The sequence below is a fragment of the Fringilla coelebs genome (genome assembly GCF_963513975.1).
Source record: "Fringilla coelebs genome assembly, chromosome: 22".
NCBI lineage: Eukaryota > Metazoa > Chordata > Aves > Passeriformes > Fringillidae > Fringilla > Fringilla coelebs.
The window spans coordinates 6,650,730-6,670,984 of record NC_140048.1 but is presented as its reverse complement, the minus strand read 5'-3'; the positions used below and the strand labels follow the sequence as shown (position 1 = coordinate 6,670,984).

The window sequence follows — 20,255 nt, the reverse complement described above, 5'->3', positions numbered from 1 at the left end:
GCGGCCAATGGGCGGTGGGAGGGGCGGGGCCAGGCGCGGCGGGGCGGGGCCGCCCCCCACGAGGGCGGGCGGCGGAGCGGCGGGAGCGGCGGACGCGGGGCAGGTGCGGGGGCGCGGGGGGAGCGGGGCCAGCGGGACCGGCGGGACCAGCGGGACCGGGCGATGGCGGGGACGGTGGGACCGGGCAGGGCCGCGGGCAGGGCTACGGGCGAGGCCACTCCGTCGCATGCCCCTCCCGACGCTCCCTGGTGCGGAGAGAGGGGCCCTCGCCGCGCCGCCTGCTCTCGGCCCGGTGGGACCCCGGGCTTTGCGGGGACGGGGAGAGGTTGGCTGTCCCTTCGTTCCCGCAGCGAGGCGAGGTGAACGTTGTTCGTGATGCTCCGGTAGCCTGCGGCCTGTCACCGCACACCGGCAGGGCAGGAGCCCCGGTGACACGGTGTGAGCCGCCGGCAAAGCCCCAGTGACACGGGGGTGGGCACATTAGATTTTCCCCGGAGCCGATTTGCGCACAGTGAGTCAAACGCCGCGGTTCCTTCAGCTCCCTTCGGTTTGCTGCTGTTTGTTAGTCCGTTCCTTGTCTCGGCGACTGGAAGGCTGCGGATGGAAGGAGCCCCGAGCCCTGTGATGGGTCCCCGGTCCCCTCGCAGCCCAGATGCTGCTGCCTCACCATTTCTTCTGCCAGGCCTGAAGCTCGTGAGCCTCTGTCTCGCCAGCCTGCATTTTTTGGGGGCTGTTTTCCTCCTGATGGGGATCCCCATAGGCCCCGTGCCTGTTCAGCCTGAAGCCGGCACGGGACTGCTCACGCAGGCACCACAGGCTCTCGTCCAGGTGAGACGTGGTCTGTGCTGCTGGCAGGTATGGGCAGGGCACCCAGCCTGCTTCCCAAAACCACAGGTTTCTTCCCCAAGCGTTGCTGGGAGTCACGGCGCAGCAGTGGGTGAGTGCCAGAGCAGGCTGGGCGAGATGTATCCAGTCTCTGTCACATCCCCTATCCAGGCCTGTTGCATATATGCAGTGATTTTCCAGCTGGTGAGCAGAAAATGCCTCTACATGGAGCTGCCAACGGCAGATTCAAGAGAGCTGCTGGTTTTATTCGTTATTACTGTTATTGTTTTGATGAGGAGGGTGGCAGGGCCAGCTGTCACCTCCTGCTCATGGCCTGTGGGTCAGATTCATCACAGAGCAGGAGCTGATCAACTTGGCACATGTCTCCCACCATCTGTGGGGGTAGCAAAGCCACTGATGGGCTGGTGCTGGGAGCATCCCCAAATGGGACGGGGTTTATGACCTTCTCTGGCTGTTCCTGGAAGTGTTTGTGGCGTGGAAAGTGGGCAGCCTGGCAGTGCTGAGTGGTCCCTGTCAGTGTCAGCGTGGTTTGGAGCAGGCAGTGTGCTTATTGGCCCCATCACTGCCAGGACCTTGCTGAAATGGCAGAGGAAGTGCCAAGATGCTGCCATGGAGCTGAACAGGACTCAGCTGAGGGAGTGGAACCAGGTTTTCCTAATTTGTAGCTGCCGGAGCACCACTGCGTGAGCAGCCTGCCCCAAACCCTGGCCCCTTTTTGCTGGCTTGGCCTCTAGTTTTCCTGTTAGATCCAGCTGCACTGGTGTTGTTATCACTGCGGGATCACTGAGTCGCACTGCCACAGGGACCAGCCTGCTCCAGTTACTGAGGTGGCACGCTCCGGGCTGGTTTTTTTGCCCAAGATAGCCAAAAAGCCAAAGGCACTGAGAAGGCGTGATGAGCACAAGGAGGATGGGTGGCCAGTGGCAGAACGCGGCAGCCGGGTGACCCTGGTGCTGGAGGCAACCCTGCAGCATCACTGCCGACGCTGTATTTGATTATTTTAAGAGAAACACACCCGGCGCGATTTGAGGCAGTGATGATGCAGCTCCTGCCCAGGCTCCCCGTGGCCCCGGACGAGCCTTCCCCCGCCTGAGCTGCGCAGGGGCGGCTGGTGGCAGCCGCTCGCTCGCCCACGCGCTGCCGGTGCCGGGCTGCGGCGCCGACACGGTTAAGGCACCGGCGGGATCGGGAGCCGGCTGCAGCCACCGGCGGAGCCAAACTTGCCGAGTCAGGATGTGAGAGCGGCAGGGACGGCTCTGCAGCATCCTTGGGTGCTGTCGCATCCCGGGGCGCGGAGGGCTCGGCTTCCCCCTCTGCCAGACGCCTTTTCCCGGGGACGGAGCGGGAATGGGGTAGGAACCGCCATCCGCTGCGTTTGCCGCCGGCTGTAGCAGCTGCTCTGCGCCGGCACCGGCGCCGCTTCCCGAGACCCGCGGAGCCCGCAGCCCGAGCCGGCAGCCGGGTCTGACTCGTTGCCTTGTGCCTCCCGACCGCGCATCGCCCTCCGTCCGAGCACCAGAGACAGGTAGGTGCGGTGCCGGGTACCGGCGGGGCCGCGGCCGTGGCTCAGCCGTGCCTGGCCGGCAGCCACGGCACAGCGGGGAGCTGGCAGTGTCGGTGTCACACACCAGGGACCCGCGGGCAGCCCGATGGACCCCGTTACTTTGGCTCTGGTGTACGTGACGGCAAAGCCGGAATAACCCCGGCCGACGTGTGCTTTTGGGCTGTGTCATTGACTCGGGCAGCTGAGCAGCGCCGGTGCCGGAGCTTCGGCGGTCACGGGCGACCTCACGTGTCGCAGCTGAGTCCCCAGCGCCCGCCTGCCGCGTTGTCGTGATGATGATGATGGGCTGGGGAAGGCGCGGGAGCCCACCCGAGCGGTCGGAGGCCCCTGGTGGGCTGGGAGATGCTGCGCCGCAAAAGAGGCTCCCGGGCCAAAGGAAGGGGCAGGGCTGCTGCTCTGCGGATCCCTGCGGCGCCGGGGGAGGGGGGGCACGGGACCAGCACGGGGCATGAGCACAGAGGTGACGGCAGGAGGTGACAGGAGGTGCCGAGGCGACAGGGCAGGGCTCGGTGAGTCATTGAGCTAAAGTCACCTTCCCCCTGGCGTGGAGGGGAGCATTTGCCGCACAGTGAAAAAGAGGGAGAAATATGGGGACAGGCACCTGGCGTGGGAAGATGTGACATTACCTGCATCCCTCACCTGACTTGGGCAGGATGCTAGGGTGCCCAGGGCAAGGGTCCCCCAGCTCTCCCTGCCCCAGGGCCTCACCCTTGGAGGATTGAGCTTACCAGAAGCAGCAGTTTCGTCCCTACATTCGTATTAATTCCATGTCCAGTTTCACCCACTCCTACTCTGATGGCAGTATGTCTGGCTGGCTGCAGGATGTAGTCCCCCCCATGCTGGCCCAGCTCCCAGGGGCTTCCCAGCCATAAACCATCCGTGTCGCAGCATCCACACTCCTGTACCCCAGTGTGCTGCCAGGGACGGGAATGGACCTTGGTGGGAGCACAGATCCTGAGGGTGTCCTTCACCTGACTCCTGTGTGCATCCTGCAGAAGAAAACACTTTTCTTCCCTCTCGGGCCACTGCTGAAACTCCCGCAGTTGCAGACTCACAGCTGAGTTGTGCCATGAGGAAGCTGGAGGTGCAGGAGCAGTCTCAGGGAAGCACCAAGCTGCTGGCACAGAGGGGATTGGACTTTTGGTGGTGCCTTTGGCTCAGAGAGCTCAGAGAGATTAATTGGTCCCAAACACGGGCACACTTTGGCTCCTCAGGGTGCAGAGCCCTGACCCATGTGCCTGTGGTCCAGCTGTGCTTGCCAGCAAAGTCCCTCTAGCACTGCCAGAGACTTGCCAGCCACTGCTCTTGGTCCCTGCAGCATTGCTGAGAGGCAGCAGGGAAGGAGCACCAGGTTCTGCTGAAAATTGCGGAGATCTGCACTCCTGGGGGCACCAGAGCCCCTTGGGATACAGAATCAGCCAGTCCTGAGCCACGCAGGAGTCCGGGATTGTGGCAGTGCAAGCAAGGAGCTGTGCTGGGTGGGACACGGGGGTCCAGCTGTCCCCCCTGCAGGACAGCTTCCCTCAGCTTTGGTTTGCCACCCTAATGGTGTTGAGCTGGCATGAGCGGGCAGGACAGTGCCCGGCTGGTGGCTGCTGCTGACCCGGCGGTGCTGCAGGCAGCTGCCCACTGCCAGGAGAGGCCATGAGAGCTGTGGAACCAACATTCACAGCACCCAGGAGAAGCTGGGGGGTCACAAGGGCTTGGGAGGCTCAGCCGGGTCCTGCTTGTAGGGCTCGGCAGGGTCCCGCTCCGGGCTCAGGTCAGTGCAGCGGGTTTGGGAGAGAGCGGCTCCCTCCTGACTTCTGGAAAATAAACCCGGCTTTACTGAGACTCCCTGGGCTCCGGCTCCAGCGCGGCTGTGGCCAAAGGAGACGCACTCCTGCAGCGCTCAGGAGGAGGGCGATGGGGATCTGTGCCGGGGGCTGCAGCCCGGCCGGGAGCTGCGGTGGGCGGGTGGGCGGCTCCGCGGGGATGGGCTCGGCTGCCGCAGCTGCTGCCATTGGGCTGCGTGGGCTGCAGGGGCTGCGCCGGGATGCAGGCACGCCGGCCGGGATGCCGGAGGGATGCAGGATGCGGGAGGGATGCAGGATGCTGGCACACTGTGTAGGGATGCAGGATGCAAGCATGCCCTGCTGGGATGCAGGCAGGATGCGATATGCAGGCACACCGAGCAGGATGCAGGATGCAGGCATGCTGTGCCAGAATGCGGGAGGGATGCAGGATGCAGGCATGCTGTGCCAGGATGCAGGAGGGATGCAGGATGCAGGCATGCTGTGCCAGGATGCAGGCGGGATGTGTGCCAGGACATGAGCACACTGTGTAAGGCCATGCTCCTGCTGAGCCCAGGGCAACCAGGAGGGAGCCCAGAGAGCTCTCAGTCCCCATCTGGGAAACAGAGCAGCTTGTGATCTGCAGTGTAAAGATGGCATCTCACCGGCCTAAAGAAAGAAGGGATAAATTTAAATCCAGCCCCAGTTCTGTAGGGAAGTGTCATTGTTTTCTGTGATAGTTGAAACTGCTGACAGTGTTGCAGGAGCAGGAGCACAGCTCCCAGGGAGTCATGCTGGATGCCCCTGCCATGGGGACAGGGACAAGGAGGGTCAGGGGTGCCTGGGGTTGAGCCTGCCTTTACCTTGGAGCTGCCTCACCCCTGTGCACACAGTCAGTCACATATGGGCTGCAGGAAAAGCCTCCCCTTAGCTTGTTGCTTTCAGAGGGACCCTCAGGGTTTTCAGAATGTTTCATTTTTCAGGCCCAAGTTTCCTCTCCATTTCCTGAGATCTCAGGACCCCCAGAAGTTTGGAGAAAGCAGCCAAGATGGGAAGTCAGAGGAACAGGGCTGGAGCGAGATGGTTTTGGGATCAGTGGGTCAGGGTATGAGCTCCAGGGTCTGAGGCTGGCAGAGGTGCTGTGCCCACACCACTGCCAGTGCCACATGCCCATCTGGCTCAGATCTCCTGCAACAGGAAGTGCCGTCATGCGCGTGCCCCAAAAAACTCATTTCTTCCTCTTTTCCTCTTCCCCTGTGGCAGGGGTGAGGCAGCGAGTGGCTCCGGGGAGCCCAGGCTGGCTCCATGTATCCCGAATCCACCACTGACTCCCCAGCGCGACTCTCGCTGCGGCAGACGGGCTCCCCAGGGATGATTTACAGGTAAGGCTGCAGGGCAGTGCTGGGGAGACTCTGTGGGGCTTCAAACCCAAGCCTGTGGCAACCCAGAACCACCACGCTCCCTGAAACTGCTCTGATACTCCTAAACTGCCCCAACACGCTTTGTGCAAATGCTTCCAGCACAAAATCCCCACACTGTAACAGCAGCAGCATTTTGGGGCGCTGGTGCCTGTTATAGGCATAGGGGGCATTTTCAGGGTCGTGCCAGGGCTTGCTGCAGTGTCCACTGTGCTGTGACATGGGTGGGTGCCACTGGCCCTTCCCACAGCCACTGACTCTGCCACTGACTCTGCTCCTCCTTTCTAACGGGGTTTGTGGCATCTTTCTTCTCTCTCCCCTTTGCTGTCGGAAGCGCGAGATACGGGAGCCCCAAGCGCCAGCTCCAGTTCTACAGGTAACCAGGCCCTTCCCCCTCCCCAAAATCCCCCCAGCAAGTGGCTATGGCTCCTCTCCATGCCCAGATATTGCTGACACAGCACTGCCCTGCCCAGTGTGCCCGGGTCCCTCTGTGTGGGATGGGCATTGCCTGTTCATGGGCTCAGAAGTGCAGTGTGGAGACCCTGGGGTGTGGCTGGGTGGGGGGACCGTTCTCATGGACTGTCCAAGCAGCAGAGTGTGGCCACATGGCTGTGGGGGACAGCCACTGTGGGGTGTGGGGCTCAGCTCGGCTTGGAAGGAGCGTCCCATGCCAGTGCTGTGCCTGGAGAAGCCCTTAGCTTTTCCCAAGGGCAGCTCTGGGAAGCCAGCCAGCTGGTCCGTGGCTCCTGCTATTAGGAGCAGTCTCATTAAGTGGTTCAGGAGGCAACATTCGCCCCCATCACCCTTTTACTGTCTGAAGTGAGGGCGGCACTTCCCCACACACTCTGCCAGCAGCTGCTCCAGCTCTCCCAGGGCCACAGCAGCCCAGTGGTGTGAGGCTGGGTCTGGCCTGGCTGCCGTGGGGTGAGGGACTGGGGGCTTCCCCTCGACAGAACCGTGGCATCCCCACTCCATCCCACACATGACGAGAGGAGGTGAGGCAGGCTGGCATAGGATGGCTCAGTAGCACTGACAGTGTCCGTCCCACGGGCAAGTTCTGGCTGCCAAACTGGTCTGAACCACTGGACACATCTGGTGCAAAAGGCTCCCAAGGCCAACAGGCAGGAGCTCGTCCGTAGGCTGCCTTCAGGCAGGGCAGCAGCCACCTGTGTTCATCATCGGGTTCCGTTTCGGTGCTCCCTCCTGGTGGAGGCTGCTTTCAGTCCTGCCACAGCCCAGCTCTGACTGCGCTGCCGCGGGGACCACAGGAGGGCTGTGTCTGCCTCAGGGCACCGTCTCCGCTCCCTGATGGCCCCAGTGTCCAGCTGTCCCCACCGCCCTGTGTGCTGGTGACAGGGGACCTGTCACCACAGGGCGAGGGGCGGGCGGTGCCAGCGTTGATAAAGCAGCGGCACATCCCCGGGCTTTTAGTGAGGCGCCATGAATAATTTAACTCCCCTTCGCAAGGAAGAAAATCCCCTAATAGGGCTAATGGAGCGCGGCGAGAAGCCGGACGCTGGGGGCCCGGCGCAAGCCGCCAAGTGCTTTGGACGCCAAGCTCCGACACTCCCCTAATGCAAAACAACGCGGCCACCGCGGCTCTTATATCTGCCCTGGGGCAGCCCGGCCGCCCAGAGCTGCGCTGCTGCTGAGCAGCTTCCCCGGCGCGGTGAGTCGGGGCCGGCAGCGCGGGCGGCGAGCGGGGCTGGGCACGGTGGGCGAGGAGCGGGGACGGGCACCGCCACGGGGCAGCCGCTGCGGGCAGCAGGGAAGATTTTCCGTGCGGGGTGACTTGGGATTTGATGGCTTAAGGTGTTTTTCTTTTGGAGTTTGGGGTCTTCCTGGCTTTAGGCAGGCTGGTTGGTGGCTGCCAGTTTCCCAGCTTGGCAAGGCAGGCTGGCCAGATATCTCTCCGGGCAGCTGCCCTACCTGTCACCCACTTGTTGTGCCCCTGATGCTGCTAACAGTGCTGTTATCCCTCAGAGCCTGCTCTCTGTCCCCCATCCCTGCTCCTTCCTCGTAAAACAGCCTCTCCTGCTTGGGCATGGCACAGCTTATCCTGCAGCCCTGCTGCCACTCATCCTAGGAGCACTGGGATTTCTGCTATCAAATGGCCATGAATGTACCCACCACCTCCACGCTCTCTCGGCCATCCAGTTCTGTCCTGCCGAAATTCAGGGAAGTATCAAGATAGGGCAGCCGGTGGATTCCCACCCCATTCCTCAGAGCAGCCCAGATCAACCCCACAGCTCTCCTTGCTGCAGCTGTTTGGCTGCTGTAGAGCCGTGGTGCAGCCAGCTCAGGTTTCTCCTGCTGCTGTCAGGTGAGGGGATCCTACCAGGGCAAGGAGATCCCACTGGGAAGAAGGAGATTCTACCAGGTGCTCATACCCAGCAGGAGCCACTGGCATTGCCCTAATTAAAACTACCAGCCATGGAGAAGGGCTGGTGCTAGAGGTGCCGGGTCCAGTCTCCAGCTTTGAGGTGTGGCAGGAAGAGGCTGATGACCAGGATTCAGTTTGGCTTTGCCACTAGAGGGAAAGGTTTCCTTTCCATGTCTCCCACCTTCCCCAAGGCCTTGCTATAGAGCAGGAGGAGCATGGAGTGGTCTCTGGCAGCACTGGATGTCAGAGGAGACCCCCAGGGTTTTGGTCATACCTGGCCAGCTGCTACTCCGTATCCTCTGGGCTTCCTTCTCCTTTCCTCTGAGGTCACACCTCAGTGGCAGAGAGCTCTTCACTTTTGGCTCCTGCAGCTGTCAATTTGAGCTTCATAGGGAAAGAAAAAACCACCAGTGGGAACCTGGCTGGAGCCTGATGCCAGTGTAGATGTGTCACAGTGCATCCCCAGTGGCCACTCTGGCACCAACAGCACAATTTTGGCCCCTGTCTCTGCTCCCTGCAGACACTGAAAACGAGAGAAGTTGCAGAGAGAGGCGCAGAAATCGACCGGGTGCCGCCACCAGTGAGGTCCCAGGCATGGAGACAGCCAGGACTGGGGTGTGTGAGGAGCCCACCCTGCAGCAGGCTATTTTCAGCAGCCGCACCGGCTGGGAGGTCGCTGCCGCGGTGGTGGGGAAGGTGTTGGCTGGTGGCGCACATTGCGGCAGCGTGACGCAGGCACAGCGAGCACCCGGTGCCCACAGACCCTCTGCCATGTCCACCCTTTCCAGGGAGCCCCACGGGGACCCCTTTCCCATCCCGATTTTCCTTGCCCACTGGCACGCAGTGCCAGATTCTCACCAGCAGTACTTGTGCCGCTGCTCACCATGCCTCGGCCAGCTCCTGGGACACGCTGCGTCCCTCGCAGGGATGCGAACCAGTGCAGCCCAGCACAAGCTGGGAGCCAGCACAGCTGGGCACAGGCGACACTGCTGCTGGCTTGGACCAGCTGTGGCAGGCACCACTGCAGCCTCAGACACGGGCTGTGCCGCATCCCTGTCCTGCTGTCTCCTGTTGTGCTTCAGCTCTCATGCCAATGCTTTGCTCTGCTGAAGAGACTGGCTTTGCTAGGGTCCCCACGTGTTCCAACAAGGGTGGGTGCCATCCCTCCAGCATGGCAATGCAGGCAGAGCTGTGCTGAGTGGCGAGGGAGCCCATGTTGTGCTTTCCCAGCTCTCTCCGTAGCAGCACAGAGTGTTTGGCGGCGTGGCTGGCCGGCAGAGCCCACGCTCGGGTGGCAGGATGCTCTCCATGACCTACAGTGAGAGCCTGCGCAGCGTGGCCAGCCGGCCCAGCCCCGAGTGGGGGCTGCCCCCAGCCCCCCGGGCGGCCGACGGGCTGGAGCTGCGGCGGCTGCGGGATGTGCGGGCGGCGGCGCGGGCGAAGACTCTGGAGGAGTTCCTGCGGATGCACGGGCTCTCCCTGGCCGACAGTACCGCCCGCGCCACTGGCATGAAGTACAGGTAAGGCAGCGCCGCGAGGGCGGCGAGGGCCGAGGTGAGGGAATGACACAGGGGACGCTGTTTGGTGCTGGTTTTACACCTCGTCAGGAGAACGGCTCTCACCTGAGCTCACCTCGGCTCCCCTGTGCCGCGCCGGGGCTGGGAGGAGCCGATGCCCTTGGAGCGGCAAGCGCCGGAGAGGCGGCAGCCGATCAGCGCCGTTAGCACTTTCCTGCTTGGTGATCTTTGAGCTTCTCACTTGACATTCCTGTTTGCTGTTTGGGCATTTGCAGATGCAAACACCCAGTGAGCTTTAAAAATTGTGCGCTTAGAGGAAACAGCCACCGAAGAGCTGTTTCTGGCTCAGAGGTGTAAATCTCCATCTGATGCAGGTACACCTCCGCCTGACTGGAGGGGTACATCTTTGCCTGACGGGGGTTCTTCTCCACCTGATGGGTGTAAGTCGCCATCTGAGGGGTGTACATCTCTGTGTGATGGGTTTGCATCTCCTCCTGACTGATGGGTGAGCATCACAGAGCGGGTGCATCATTAATTTTGCATGTGGGTCCTGGTGCAAGGTGTATCAGGATTTCAGCCAATGTCCTTGTCAGGAGGACACTCCAGGCAGCTGGAGAGGTGGCCACGGCCCCTGAGAGGGATGGGGCTGTCCTGCCCAGCACACCTCTGCCCTTGCATTGCAGGTGGGGCAATGGGGTGCAGGGCCCAGCACCACCAGGTCAGGCTTTTTGGGGCACCAGGGCTGAGGACAGTGGCTGTTCTCCAGGGACAATACAGGAGTGTCCCTTGTCCCCCACTGCAGTGAAGCCCCCGGGAGCTGGCAGCTCTGCCGGCTCCTGCCGTGCTGCACTGTGCCGTGCTGCACCGCGGGTCAGGTTCCCCTCTGCTCGCAATGACCGCGGTAACATTTACACAGTGGCAAGAGCCCATCTAATATTCATGGGGACATTATTTATTGATGGGAGCAGCTGGCACAGACACCCCAAAGGTGCTCCTTCTTTGGGCATGTCCCTGCTGCCACCAAAATTTGTGGGGTTTCTCGTCCTCTGGGGGCTGACAACTGCTGCCAGATCCCCCCCGCACTGGAGCCGGCGCTGGCACTGGTGCCGGCAGGATTACCAGCTAAGGAGCTTTGTGAGAGAGGGAAGCGGAGGAGATTACAAGATTTTTCATTAGGTTTGGGGCAAATGTGCATCATTTCCTGCAAGCCCCGTCGCTGCATTTTGCTCCATCCTGAGGGGCACGGCAGGTGCTGGCAGCCGGCACGTGGCCCTGGCTGCAGGACGATGCTGTTGCGGGCTGACTTGTGTCCTTCCTTCGGCAGGAGGTGCTAGGCTGGAATTCGCCTCACTCGACTTCGCTTGCACTGGGAAAAATAGGGGGAATGTGCTGCTGAGGCTGTGGCCCCGAGGGCGACAACTTCGGCAAGCAGCTGGGCTCTGCCGCGGGAGAGCCATCAGCATCGCCGCCACCTTCGCTGCCGCCCAGCCGTGGGCTTGGCGATGCACACGCGTTGCTGCCGGAGGGTTAGTTTCGGACCCGTGCAGGGGAATCTGCCCTCGCTGTGCGCCAAAGCGGAGCTGGGCAGGCAGCCGTCCCCGCGGGGGGATGCCCAGCGGGGCGCAGGGAAATCCTGCCCGCCACGGCTACTCCGGAGGCTATCGGCAGCGCCTCTGCCTCTTCTGCCCCCACCTGCCCGAGCGTGCCGTTCGCTCGCTTCCTGAGCTCATCAAATATTGAGGGCAGGAGGGCTGACGGGAGCGCTCCTCGCCCGCCGCCTCGCAGCCCCCCGCCGTCACGTTGGCGGCGCGCGGGAGGAGCTCCCCGCCTCGCCCGGGGCGCCGGCTAAATTTAGGCAGCTGGCGCTGCTGCCCGCCGGAGCAGCATGCAGGTCTCCTTTGTGTGCTCCGAGCACAGCATCAAGAGCCGGAGCGCGGAGGACCGGCTGAACCGACAGAATGCCGGCAGCCCCAGCCTCGGCACCCGCGGCAAGTTCCGCGCGGTGGCCATGGTGGCCCGCAGCCTGGGGCAGCTCTCGGTGCAGAACGCCCCTTCCTCCAGCGACTCCAGCGTCAAGCAGCCGGGGATGAAATACCGGTAGGAAACGGGCGCTCCTGGGGCTTTCCCTGTTCCTCATTGCGATCGGGGTGGCGAGGGGGGTCTGGGGGCTAGGGGCGCCGCGCTCGCCTTATCTTCGGTTCGCGTCCGGCTCTGTCGGTTTCTCGGCGCTAAAAGTGCTGACCGTGCGCCTCTGTGCGCTCCCTCGCTGTTTGCTCCTGTCCCCTCAGGGCAGCTTTGATCCAGTCGCGCGTAAAATCTTCAGGATGGGGGAGAGAAGGGACCCTAAAATTCAGAGTAGGATTAGTAGCATCCTCAGTGTCTGCCAAGCCGGGCTGGCTGCCGAGCCGGGGGGGTCTGGGAGTCACGGTAGCTTAATCCGGGCTGCCATGGCATCCTTTCGGTGCTGCCGGAGACTCAGTGCCCTGCAAAGTGAGTACAGAGCCATAAGCGGCTCTGGCTGCCCATGGTGGTTCTGGAAATGGGCTGGTGTGTGCATGTGGGCCCCCCCAGCCACCCACAGCATGTCCTGGCTCTGGGGCAGAGCACTGAGGGCTTCTCCCACTGAGGCTGAGTGCGCACCTGGGCGTGGGGCTGGGGCTCTCCCCAGATGAGCATGGACCCCAGGAGAGGGTAGGGCACCCCCCCCAGATAAGCCTGCACGCCATGGTCCAGCTGCCAGCGGCTGCGTGCCTCTGCTGCAGCCCAGATGTGCCAGCATTAGGCAACAAAGTGTGTAAGGCCAGCAGAGTGCTGGGGTGAGCCTGGCTGTCGCCCACCAGTGTCATCCAAACTGGCTGAGTCCCCTTACCCGGGTACTGGGGAGGGGGCTGATCCAGTTCTGTCCAGCTCTCCACCAAACCCTTGTGGTGGTGACAGCAGTACTGGGACAATGCGCGGTGGCATCCTCAGGGCTCAGTGCTCCTGCCCCGCAGTCATGTCCTCATCCAGAGGAGGAGTATATCAACACCCTCTCCCAGGCAATGGGCGACCAACTCGGGAGTTCCCACTGGTGGCTGCTGGAGGGACAGTGGGACAGGGGGATGCTCCAAGCAAGTGGATGGGATAAGAAGGCCATCGTGATGGGATAAGAAGTGTAGGGGAATGCTTGGCCTTCCCAAGGTCTGCCAGTATCTCTATTGCGCAGTCTGTCTGCACACTTTTGGGCTTGGAAGCCAAAAGCAGCGATGGCCACCTGCCCCGGGGAACCCCAGCAATGCTCTTGGAATATCCAGGATGAGGCAGGTGCTCTACTCTCCGCATGGCAGCCCTGATCACAGGTGCTTCAGCCACCGCTGGCCCACGGCCACGACCTCTCCCCAGCACAAAATGCTCTAAAAACACCGTGGGACCGGGGGAGCACCGGTTCCTCCAGCTGCTGGGCAATAGCATGGCAGTGCAGAGGGATGCTGCCCTGACTCAGTGCAGCCCACGGTTGCCCGTGGCTGGGCCGCAGCCACTCCCTGCCCGGCTGCCGGTGCCCGTGTCGGCGGTGCCGGCGGTGGCGGTGCCTCCGGTTGCTATGCGACACCCGCGCGGGCGAGCTGCCGCGGCTCACCTACACTTTATTTATTTTAACGCTCATTTCTTGAGCCTTTGTCATTTTTAACAAGTAACTGGCTCTCCATCACCACAGCGAAGGCGTCTGCCAGCCTGGCCCCCTTCCCGAAAGCTGTTCTCCAGTTCCTTGTGCCGGTCAGATTTTCTGGGGTGCTCCATTTCTCCAGGATGTTGCTCCACTCCCGAGCACCCTCGCCTGGTGCAAGCCCTGTGCTTCCCTGTGCGATGCTGAGAACAGGCAAAACTCATGCCATGGATGGGATGCTTCAGTCCTGACCACCAGCATGCTGGCTTCTCTTTCTCCACTCTCATTCCCCAGTGCCAGCAGCACTCTCAGGGCAGCTGGACACCCCAGCCTCATGGGGAGCTGCTTTAACGAGGTCACTGCTCTCCCAATAGCCCTGCCAGGCACAGCATCACTGCGCAGGTGCAGGCAGTGCCACTACCGAGCTGCAGGATGCCCAGCCTGGGATGGCTCGTTAATCAGTTGAGAAGGGACTCTCATTGTGGAACCATCCCAGGTGGGGATGGGGACCAGGGGACACCACCACACCTCCCAGTCCTCGCTCCCAGTGTGTTTGGTGGCATGCAAGGTGCATGAGACAGCGTTTTGGGGCTTTCTGGCACCTTTCCTAATGGTCTCTGTCTTCCAGGAACCTCGGGAAGTCTGGGCTGCGTGTGTCCTGCCTGGGTCTGGGTAAGTGCCAGGGTTTGCCACAGCCCCTCGGCATCCCCTCAGTTCCGCAGCAGCTGACGGCACTCCCCGGCCAGGGCAGCGCTCGCTTGCCCCAGTGATGTTTGCAAAGGGAAGGAAAGGGTTTTCCTCAGCCCTGCGGCTGTTTTGAGTCACGGCCCAGAAATTGTCAAATTATTTTCTCGTTTTCTGACACGATAGGAAGCGATTGGGCCGTGCTGGGAGCACCACAGTGCACGCGGCAGGGCCAGCTGTGGCCACCACGTGCCAGGGCTGCGCTGAGGGAGCCAGGGTGGGTGGCCGGGGGCTTGATGTGGCAGCGCTCGTTGCTCACCACATTCACCATGCATGCCACTTTCCTCTGCAGGAACATGGGTGACTTTTGGAGGGCAGATCACAGATGAGGTAAGGCTGCACCCCTTCACCCCGTCTCTCCCTGGTGAGTGGGGAGGGGATGGGGCTGGCCCAGCCGTGGCTGTGGCCTGGGTGCACGCGGCGTGCCGGAGCTCCCCAGCGCGGTGCGCACGCGCCCGTGCGCCAGCTCTCGGCCACCCCCTTCACCGACCCCGCTCTCTCCTCGCAGATGGCAGAGCAGCTGATGACTTTAGCTTATGACAACGGCATTAATCTCTTCGACACGGCAGAAGTCTATGCTGCTGGCAAGTAGGTACCCTGCTTTGGCAGCGCCACGGGGTCTCACCCTACACCCCAACTCCCAAGTCACAGTGGCAATGGGAATATCCCAGGTTTGCCAGCTGCAAAGCAGCTTCCAGGATGGGGCTCTGAGTGCTTGCTCATTGGGGGAGTCATGGTTCTGGCAGTCCCATGCTTCCTGTGGTGGCCTGTATCATGCAGGTGCAGCCGTGCACCTCTGAGCACAGATGTAGCCAGGGCATTGGCATGTGCCCACACATTCACTTAAAATTAACAAGCTCGTGCACTGGGGGCAGCTCGGCTCTGGGCGCTGCAGCCAAGGGGCAAACAGTGTCCCCACAGCCACTGCATTTCCCTCTTATTCTCCTGGGGTCTGGGGCCATCCCTGCTGGCTGTCACCACTCCCCATGGCTGCACCTGCCAGGTGCCAATGGCTGATGTCCCCTTCCTTTGCAGGGCTGAGGTGGTGCTGGGAAATATCATCAAGAAGAAAGGGTGGAGGTAAGCTAGACACCATCCCTGTTTGGCAAAACCATCACTGTAGTCCTGATGGGCTGGGTGGGGAAAGCTGGTAGAGCAGCCTTGGGCAGGAGTGTGCCATCCGAGGCAGGGTGCACGGGCCTTTGTGGGTGCCACCACCAGTAATTCTCTTTTTCTCCCTGCAGACGGTCCAGCCTGGTCATCACCACCAAAATCTTCTGGGGAGGAAAGTAGGTAACACCCACCCTCCAGCAGAGCAGCTGGCATGGGTCAGGCTCTCACCCCAGGCTTTCACCCACCTTTCCTTTTGCAGGGCCGAGACAGAGAGGGGCCTGTCCCGAAAACACATCATAGAAGGTAGGGGTAGGGGTGAGGGCACTCACCAGGCGCTGCTGGCCCCGGTGCCAGGCTGTGCCTCACCTTCTGCCTCAGTGCTGGCAGCATGGGGCTCAGCACACCTGACAGCCCATCCATGCTGCAGGTCTGAAGGCATCTCTGGAGCGGCTGCAGCTAGAGTACGTGGACGTGGTGTTTGCCAACCGGCCCGACCCCAACACGCCGATGGAAGGTGGGTGCGCGCCACGGTGCCTCGCTCCTCCCCGCTGCCTTTCATCGCCGTCGCGGTTGGTTTGCGCCAGGCTTGTGTTTCAAGGGCATTTTCCCTCCCAAGCAGAATCCGCTCCTCTGCCACCACGGTTGGCCCGTGCCACAGTCACACTTCTGCCACCTCCTTCCCAGCACCAGGACCCTCTCGGGCTGCGGCGGGGCGGGGTGGCAGTGTGGTGGCAGGTCACTGCCCCTGTCCCAGCAGCGGTGACTCCACTTTCTCTAAATCTCTCTTTTATCACCAGGGGACCCATTTAGTTCCTCCAAGTCCAGGACTTTCATCGTAGAAGGTACTCCCTGCCCGCACTCTGCCCGCCAGCCGCTGCCTGTCCCAGCGGTGTTTCCCGGGGCAGAGCCCCCACTCCTCTGTGATCCCCCATCCTTGTTCCCCCCTCTCAAGCAAACCCTGCCATGAGATGCAGAGGCGGCAGCAGCACAACACAGACACCCCCCTCGCCCTTCAGACTGTACTGCAGTTTAAAGGACAAAAAGCAGAGAGGCTCCCACCCCCTAGGGTCCTGCCATGGGGTGCCCTTGGCACATGCCAGGGTCTGCAGCAGGGTCCCTCCCCACCGGGGCAGCTATGAGCATGCTGGGGTGTGTGCCCCGGTGCCAGCCGGGTGAGCCTCGTGCCCCTTGCCCTCCCCGCTGCTCGCCTTTGGCTGCAGGAGCACGCCTTGGCTTGGCCCCAGCCTGCATGGCTCAGGGCTGGCTCCCCCCAAGACCCCTGAGTGGCTCACACAGGGTTCAGGCTTCCCTCTGTGGGCCTCTGTGTGTGGGCAATGCATCAGTCCCTCCCCCTGCAGCAGTGCCAGTGCTGGTAACCCCACAGGGCATGGGGGCACTGGCAGAAGCCTGAGGCTGCTGTCCATGCAGGGAGAGCCTGGCACCATGTGAGCATGTCAGGTCAGCTGCAGTCCCTGGCACATCCCGAGTGGCTGCTCCCTCTCTCCCCATCCTGCTCTTCTGAAAGCATTCCCTGGACAGCACCCAGCTCTCACCGCAGCACTGAGCAGTGGGATGCTCACCAGCGATCAGCGCCGTGTGAGACCCCTTCTGCCAGTGCAGCCCCTGCTAAACCCCACCTGCCACTCTCTCCTTCCCTCCCGGCAGAGACGGTGCGAGCCATGACCCATGTCATCAACCAGGGGATGGCCATGTACTGGGGGACCTCGCGCTGGAGCTCCATGGAGATCATGGTAGGGGCCCAGGGGACGGGGCGGCCGCAGCGGAGCAGCCCCAGCGATGCTGCTGACGTTGATTCAATTAGACAGCAGCTGTTGGGAGCCAAGCGTGTGCAGATGCACTTAAGCCTTAATTATTTTTCGGGGTGGCCGCTCAGGACTTGGCTGGGGGGTTGGGCAGGGGGCTCGGGGGGAGCGGCAGGGCGCTGAGGGTCCTGGCTCTTCTGCAGGAGGCGTACTCGGTGGCCCGGCAGTTCAACCTGATTCCGCCCATCTGCGAGCAGGCCGAGTACCACATGTTCCAGCGGGAAAAGGTGGAGGTGCAGCTTCCTGAGCTCTTCCACAAGATAGGTATGACAGTGGAGATTCCTCCCCAGCCCCACAAAGCACAGTGCTCCCCAAGCCCAGTGCTGCTGAGGCCAGGTGTCACAGCTCCTGGGGGAGGTGGGAGCAGTGGTGTTATCCCCCTGTTCTGTTCTGTCCCCAGGTGTTGGAGCCATGACCTGGTCCCCACTGGCCTGTGGCATCGTCTCGGGGAAGTATGATGGGGGCATCCCCCCCTACTCCCGTGCCTCGCTGAAGGTGAGCTGCACCAGGGCTGGGAGGGCACACGGGGATGGAGAGAGATGGGGGAGCAGGGCCAGGGACCTTGCAAAGTCCCTAGGGGAACAGGAACTCCAGGAGCCACAACCCAGGGAGTTTGGGGATGCCCTGCCTGTGCAAGGTGCTGGTGCACCCTGATTCCACCACAACACCCCTTCCCACTCCCCAGGGATACCAGTGGCTGAAGGATAAGATCCTGAGTGAAGAGGGCCGGAGGCAGCAGGCAAAGCTGAAGGAGCTGCAGGCCATCGCTGAGCGCCTGGGCTGCACCCTGCCCCAGCTCGCCATCGGTAAGAGGATGGGGGACAGCAGGGGACAGCTGGGGGTGACACCAGGGATATCTGGGCCGTGCTCAAGGTCTGCTCTCCCTCCTGTTCCAGCCTGGTGCCTGCGCAACGAGGGTGTCAGCTCCGTCTTACTGGGGGCCTCCAACGCCGACCAGCTGATGGAGAATATTGGAGCAATACAGGTCAGTGCTCCCAGCAGGAGCTACATTTGCCCACAGCACTCATTGCAGTGCTGCACTGTGCGGGAAAAGGGGGTTGTAAACCCGGCTTCACGACAGGTTTTGCTTGTCATGAAGGCGAGAAGCGAAGATGAGGCTTTGCTGGGCTGAGGGGGCAGGGTTGGGCCTGACTCAGGCTCTCCCTAACTGGGTCACCCTGCCGGCAAGCTGGCACGAACGTGGTGGGGCGGAGGCGGTGAGCATCCTCCCTCACACACCAGGGTCACCATCCCAACTCCCGGCGTTGCCCCCGTCCCCCGCAGGTCCTTCCAAAGCTGTCGTCTTCCATCGTCCACGAGATCGATAGCATCCTGGGCAACAAACCATACAGCAAGAAGGACTACAGATCCTAAGCGCGCCCGAGCACGCCGCGCAGCCCTCGCCGCCCGTTCGCTTGCTTACGCTTCGTTGGAGCAAAGTGGAGAGTGTGGTCTGCACCGAGAGCCAGCGCTCCAGCCGCGCTGCCCCGGACGTGGCGCCGCGGCCGCCCGGCCTGGCTCTGCGGCGCAGGGACGGCCGGCGGGAGGCGAGCCCCGAGCCGCCCTGCCCGCAGCCGGACCCGTTGCATGCGTGGCTCCTGCCTCCACGTTGGCGGTGGGCGCGGGGTGCACGCGGGTGCTGTACGCCCACGAGGCCGACAACACGAAGCTGTTCCCCAGCCTGCGCCCGGGCCTCGCCTCTGCCCTCTCCCACGGCACCGGCACCGCAGGGCTGCGGTTCCGCAGAGCAGCTGCTCCCGGGAAAGGGGGTGGGTGGGATGGTGGCACGGAGGGAGTTTGCTGCTGGAAGAGCATGGGGTGCTCCGGCCGAGCACGGGGCAGGGCGGGGGGAGTGTGTGTGGGCAAGTGTGCAAGTGTCAGTGTGCATGGACAGACACGGAGACGCGGGGACATACAGACAGGCACGGACATACAGACACACAGGGATGTGTGGATTTGCAGACAGCTGTGGAGGTGCACGCAGCCCACAAGCACCTTCAGTTGTATCTGCACAAAGCTACTGAAAGGCTCTACACATGCACCCACGTACACCTGTTACAGGGGTGTCTACAGACACACACACAGAGTCACGCACATTCAGATTAGATACAGGTGTAGCTCTACCTCCATCTCTATCCCTGACATCAGTTTCTGAGAGATCAATACCTGTTTACATACCTGTATGTAGATGTGTACACACACCTCTGAAAAATACATGTATAATGTATATACACACATGTGGACATGTGTGTGCTTGTGTATATACAGACATAGTTCTGTGTGTTGATCCATATATGTAATATATAGATGTGTACATATCCATGTAAATATATTGCTACAGCAGCATCCATGTTTGTATGGATATATGCACACATGAAAATTACTGATCTGTACTTAAATGTGTGTATATGCAGACAGATGTGTATATACAGATAAATGTGCAGATGTCTCTATATCCATACCCAGCTTTTTAACTATATACTCATGTCTATACATCTATAAATATATGCCATATACACAGGTGGACACAGATATTTGTAATTTAGATACGGCTATAGCTACATTTATATAGCTGCTTGTCTAGCTATAGCTATATATATGGATACATGTATGATAGAGACAGAGATAGAAGATAGACAAAGCTATAGAGAGAACAATATAGCTACATGTATCTATCTCTTTTTAGCTGTGTACTCTGTGCAAAACAAACCTTTTTCCTATATCTATATATATGTATCCATATCCACATACATTTATATGCAGTTTCCTCTGTCTGTGCACACATAAAAACTGTAAATGTATGTGCAGACCCTCAGCTTTGTGCAGTGTGTGTGAGCTCTGCACACTGTGAGAGCTCTGTGCACTGTGTGTGAGCTCTCTGGAGTGTGAGCTCTGTGCACTGTGAGAACTCCACACTGTGTGTGTGAGCTCTGTGCACAGTGTGAACTCCACGCTGTGTGTGTGTGTTTATCTGATGCACTTACAGCCCCACTATAAATGTGCATGTGTACAAACACAGAGATGGGGTCTGATCCACTCCTGACACCAGAGCTCCCCTCTGGATCTGGTTGAGAGTCAGTGTGCACACCTCCCACATCCACACCCCTACACCTTTTGGTACAGGATTTACCTGCAGCTAAACCTCTACAGCTTTACCTATACATGTACCTCTGTCTACAGAGCTACATCAATGTTTGTGTGCAAACAGAAAGATATACATTCATATATATGTGTGAAATAACAAAAACATATGTGTCTGCGAATATACACACACATATACCATCTCTGTAGAGGACAGCTATTACACCTTTACCTGTATCTACACTTATGTATAAATTTATGAAAATTACAAATACATGTGTGTCTGTGAACACATACACAAAGATCAATACACCTATACAGCCATACAGAGATATAGAGATGTGTAGATAT

At 60.8% G+C, this 20,255-nt stretch overlaps 1 protein-coding gene across 2 annotated transcripts; it reads left to right on the top strand.

Annotated features, from left to right (window-relative positions):
* The first annotated feature begins 52 nt into the window (after positions 1-52).
* KCNAB2 (potassium voltage-gated channel subfamily A regulatory beta subunit 2) lies at positions 53-18,497 on the top strand. Of its 2 annotated transcripts, XM_084220136.1 has the most exons (16): positions 53-103; positions 5,446-5,564; positions 5,935-5,976; positions 13,772-13,815; positions 14,180-14,217; positions 14,396-14,475; positions 14,923-14,967; positions 15,132-15,176; positions 15,260-15,303; positions 15,428-15,514; positions 16,666-16,751; positions 16,967-17,087; positions 17,224-17,318; positions 17,509-17,629; positions 17,720-17,808; positions 18,108-18,497. In XM_084220136.1, the coding sequence occupies exons 2-16, from the start codon at positions 5,488-5,490 to the stop codon at positions 18,195-18,197; spliced, it is 1,104 nt and encodes a 367-aa protein (XP_084076262.1). In that variant the 5' UTR covers positions 53-103; positions 5,446-5,487; the 3' UTR covers positions 18,198-18,497. The 2 variants fall into 2 exon arrangements, with proteins under 2 accessions (XP_084076262.1, XP_084076263.1); XM_084220137.1 differs by lacking the exon at positions 5,935-5,976.
* Positions 18,498-20,255: the final 1,758 nt, after the last annotated feature.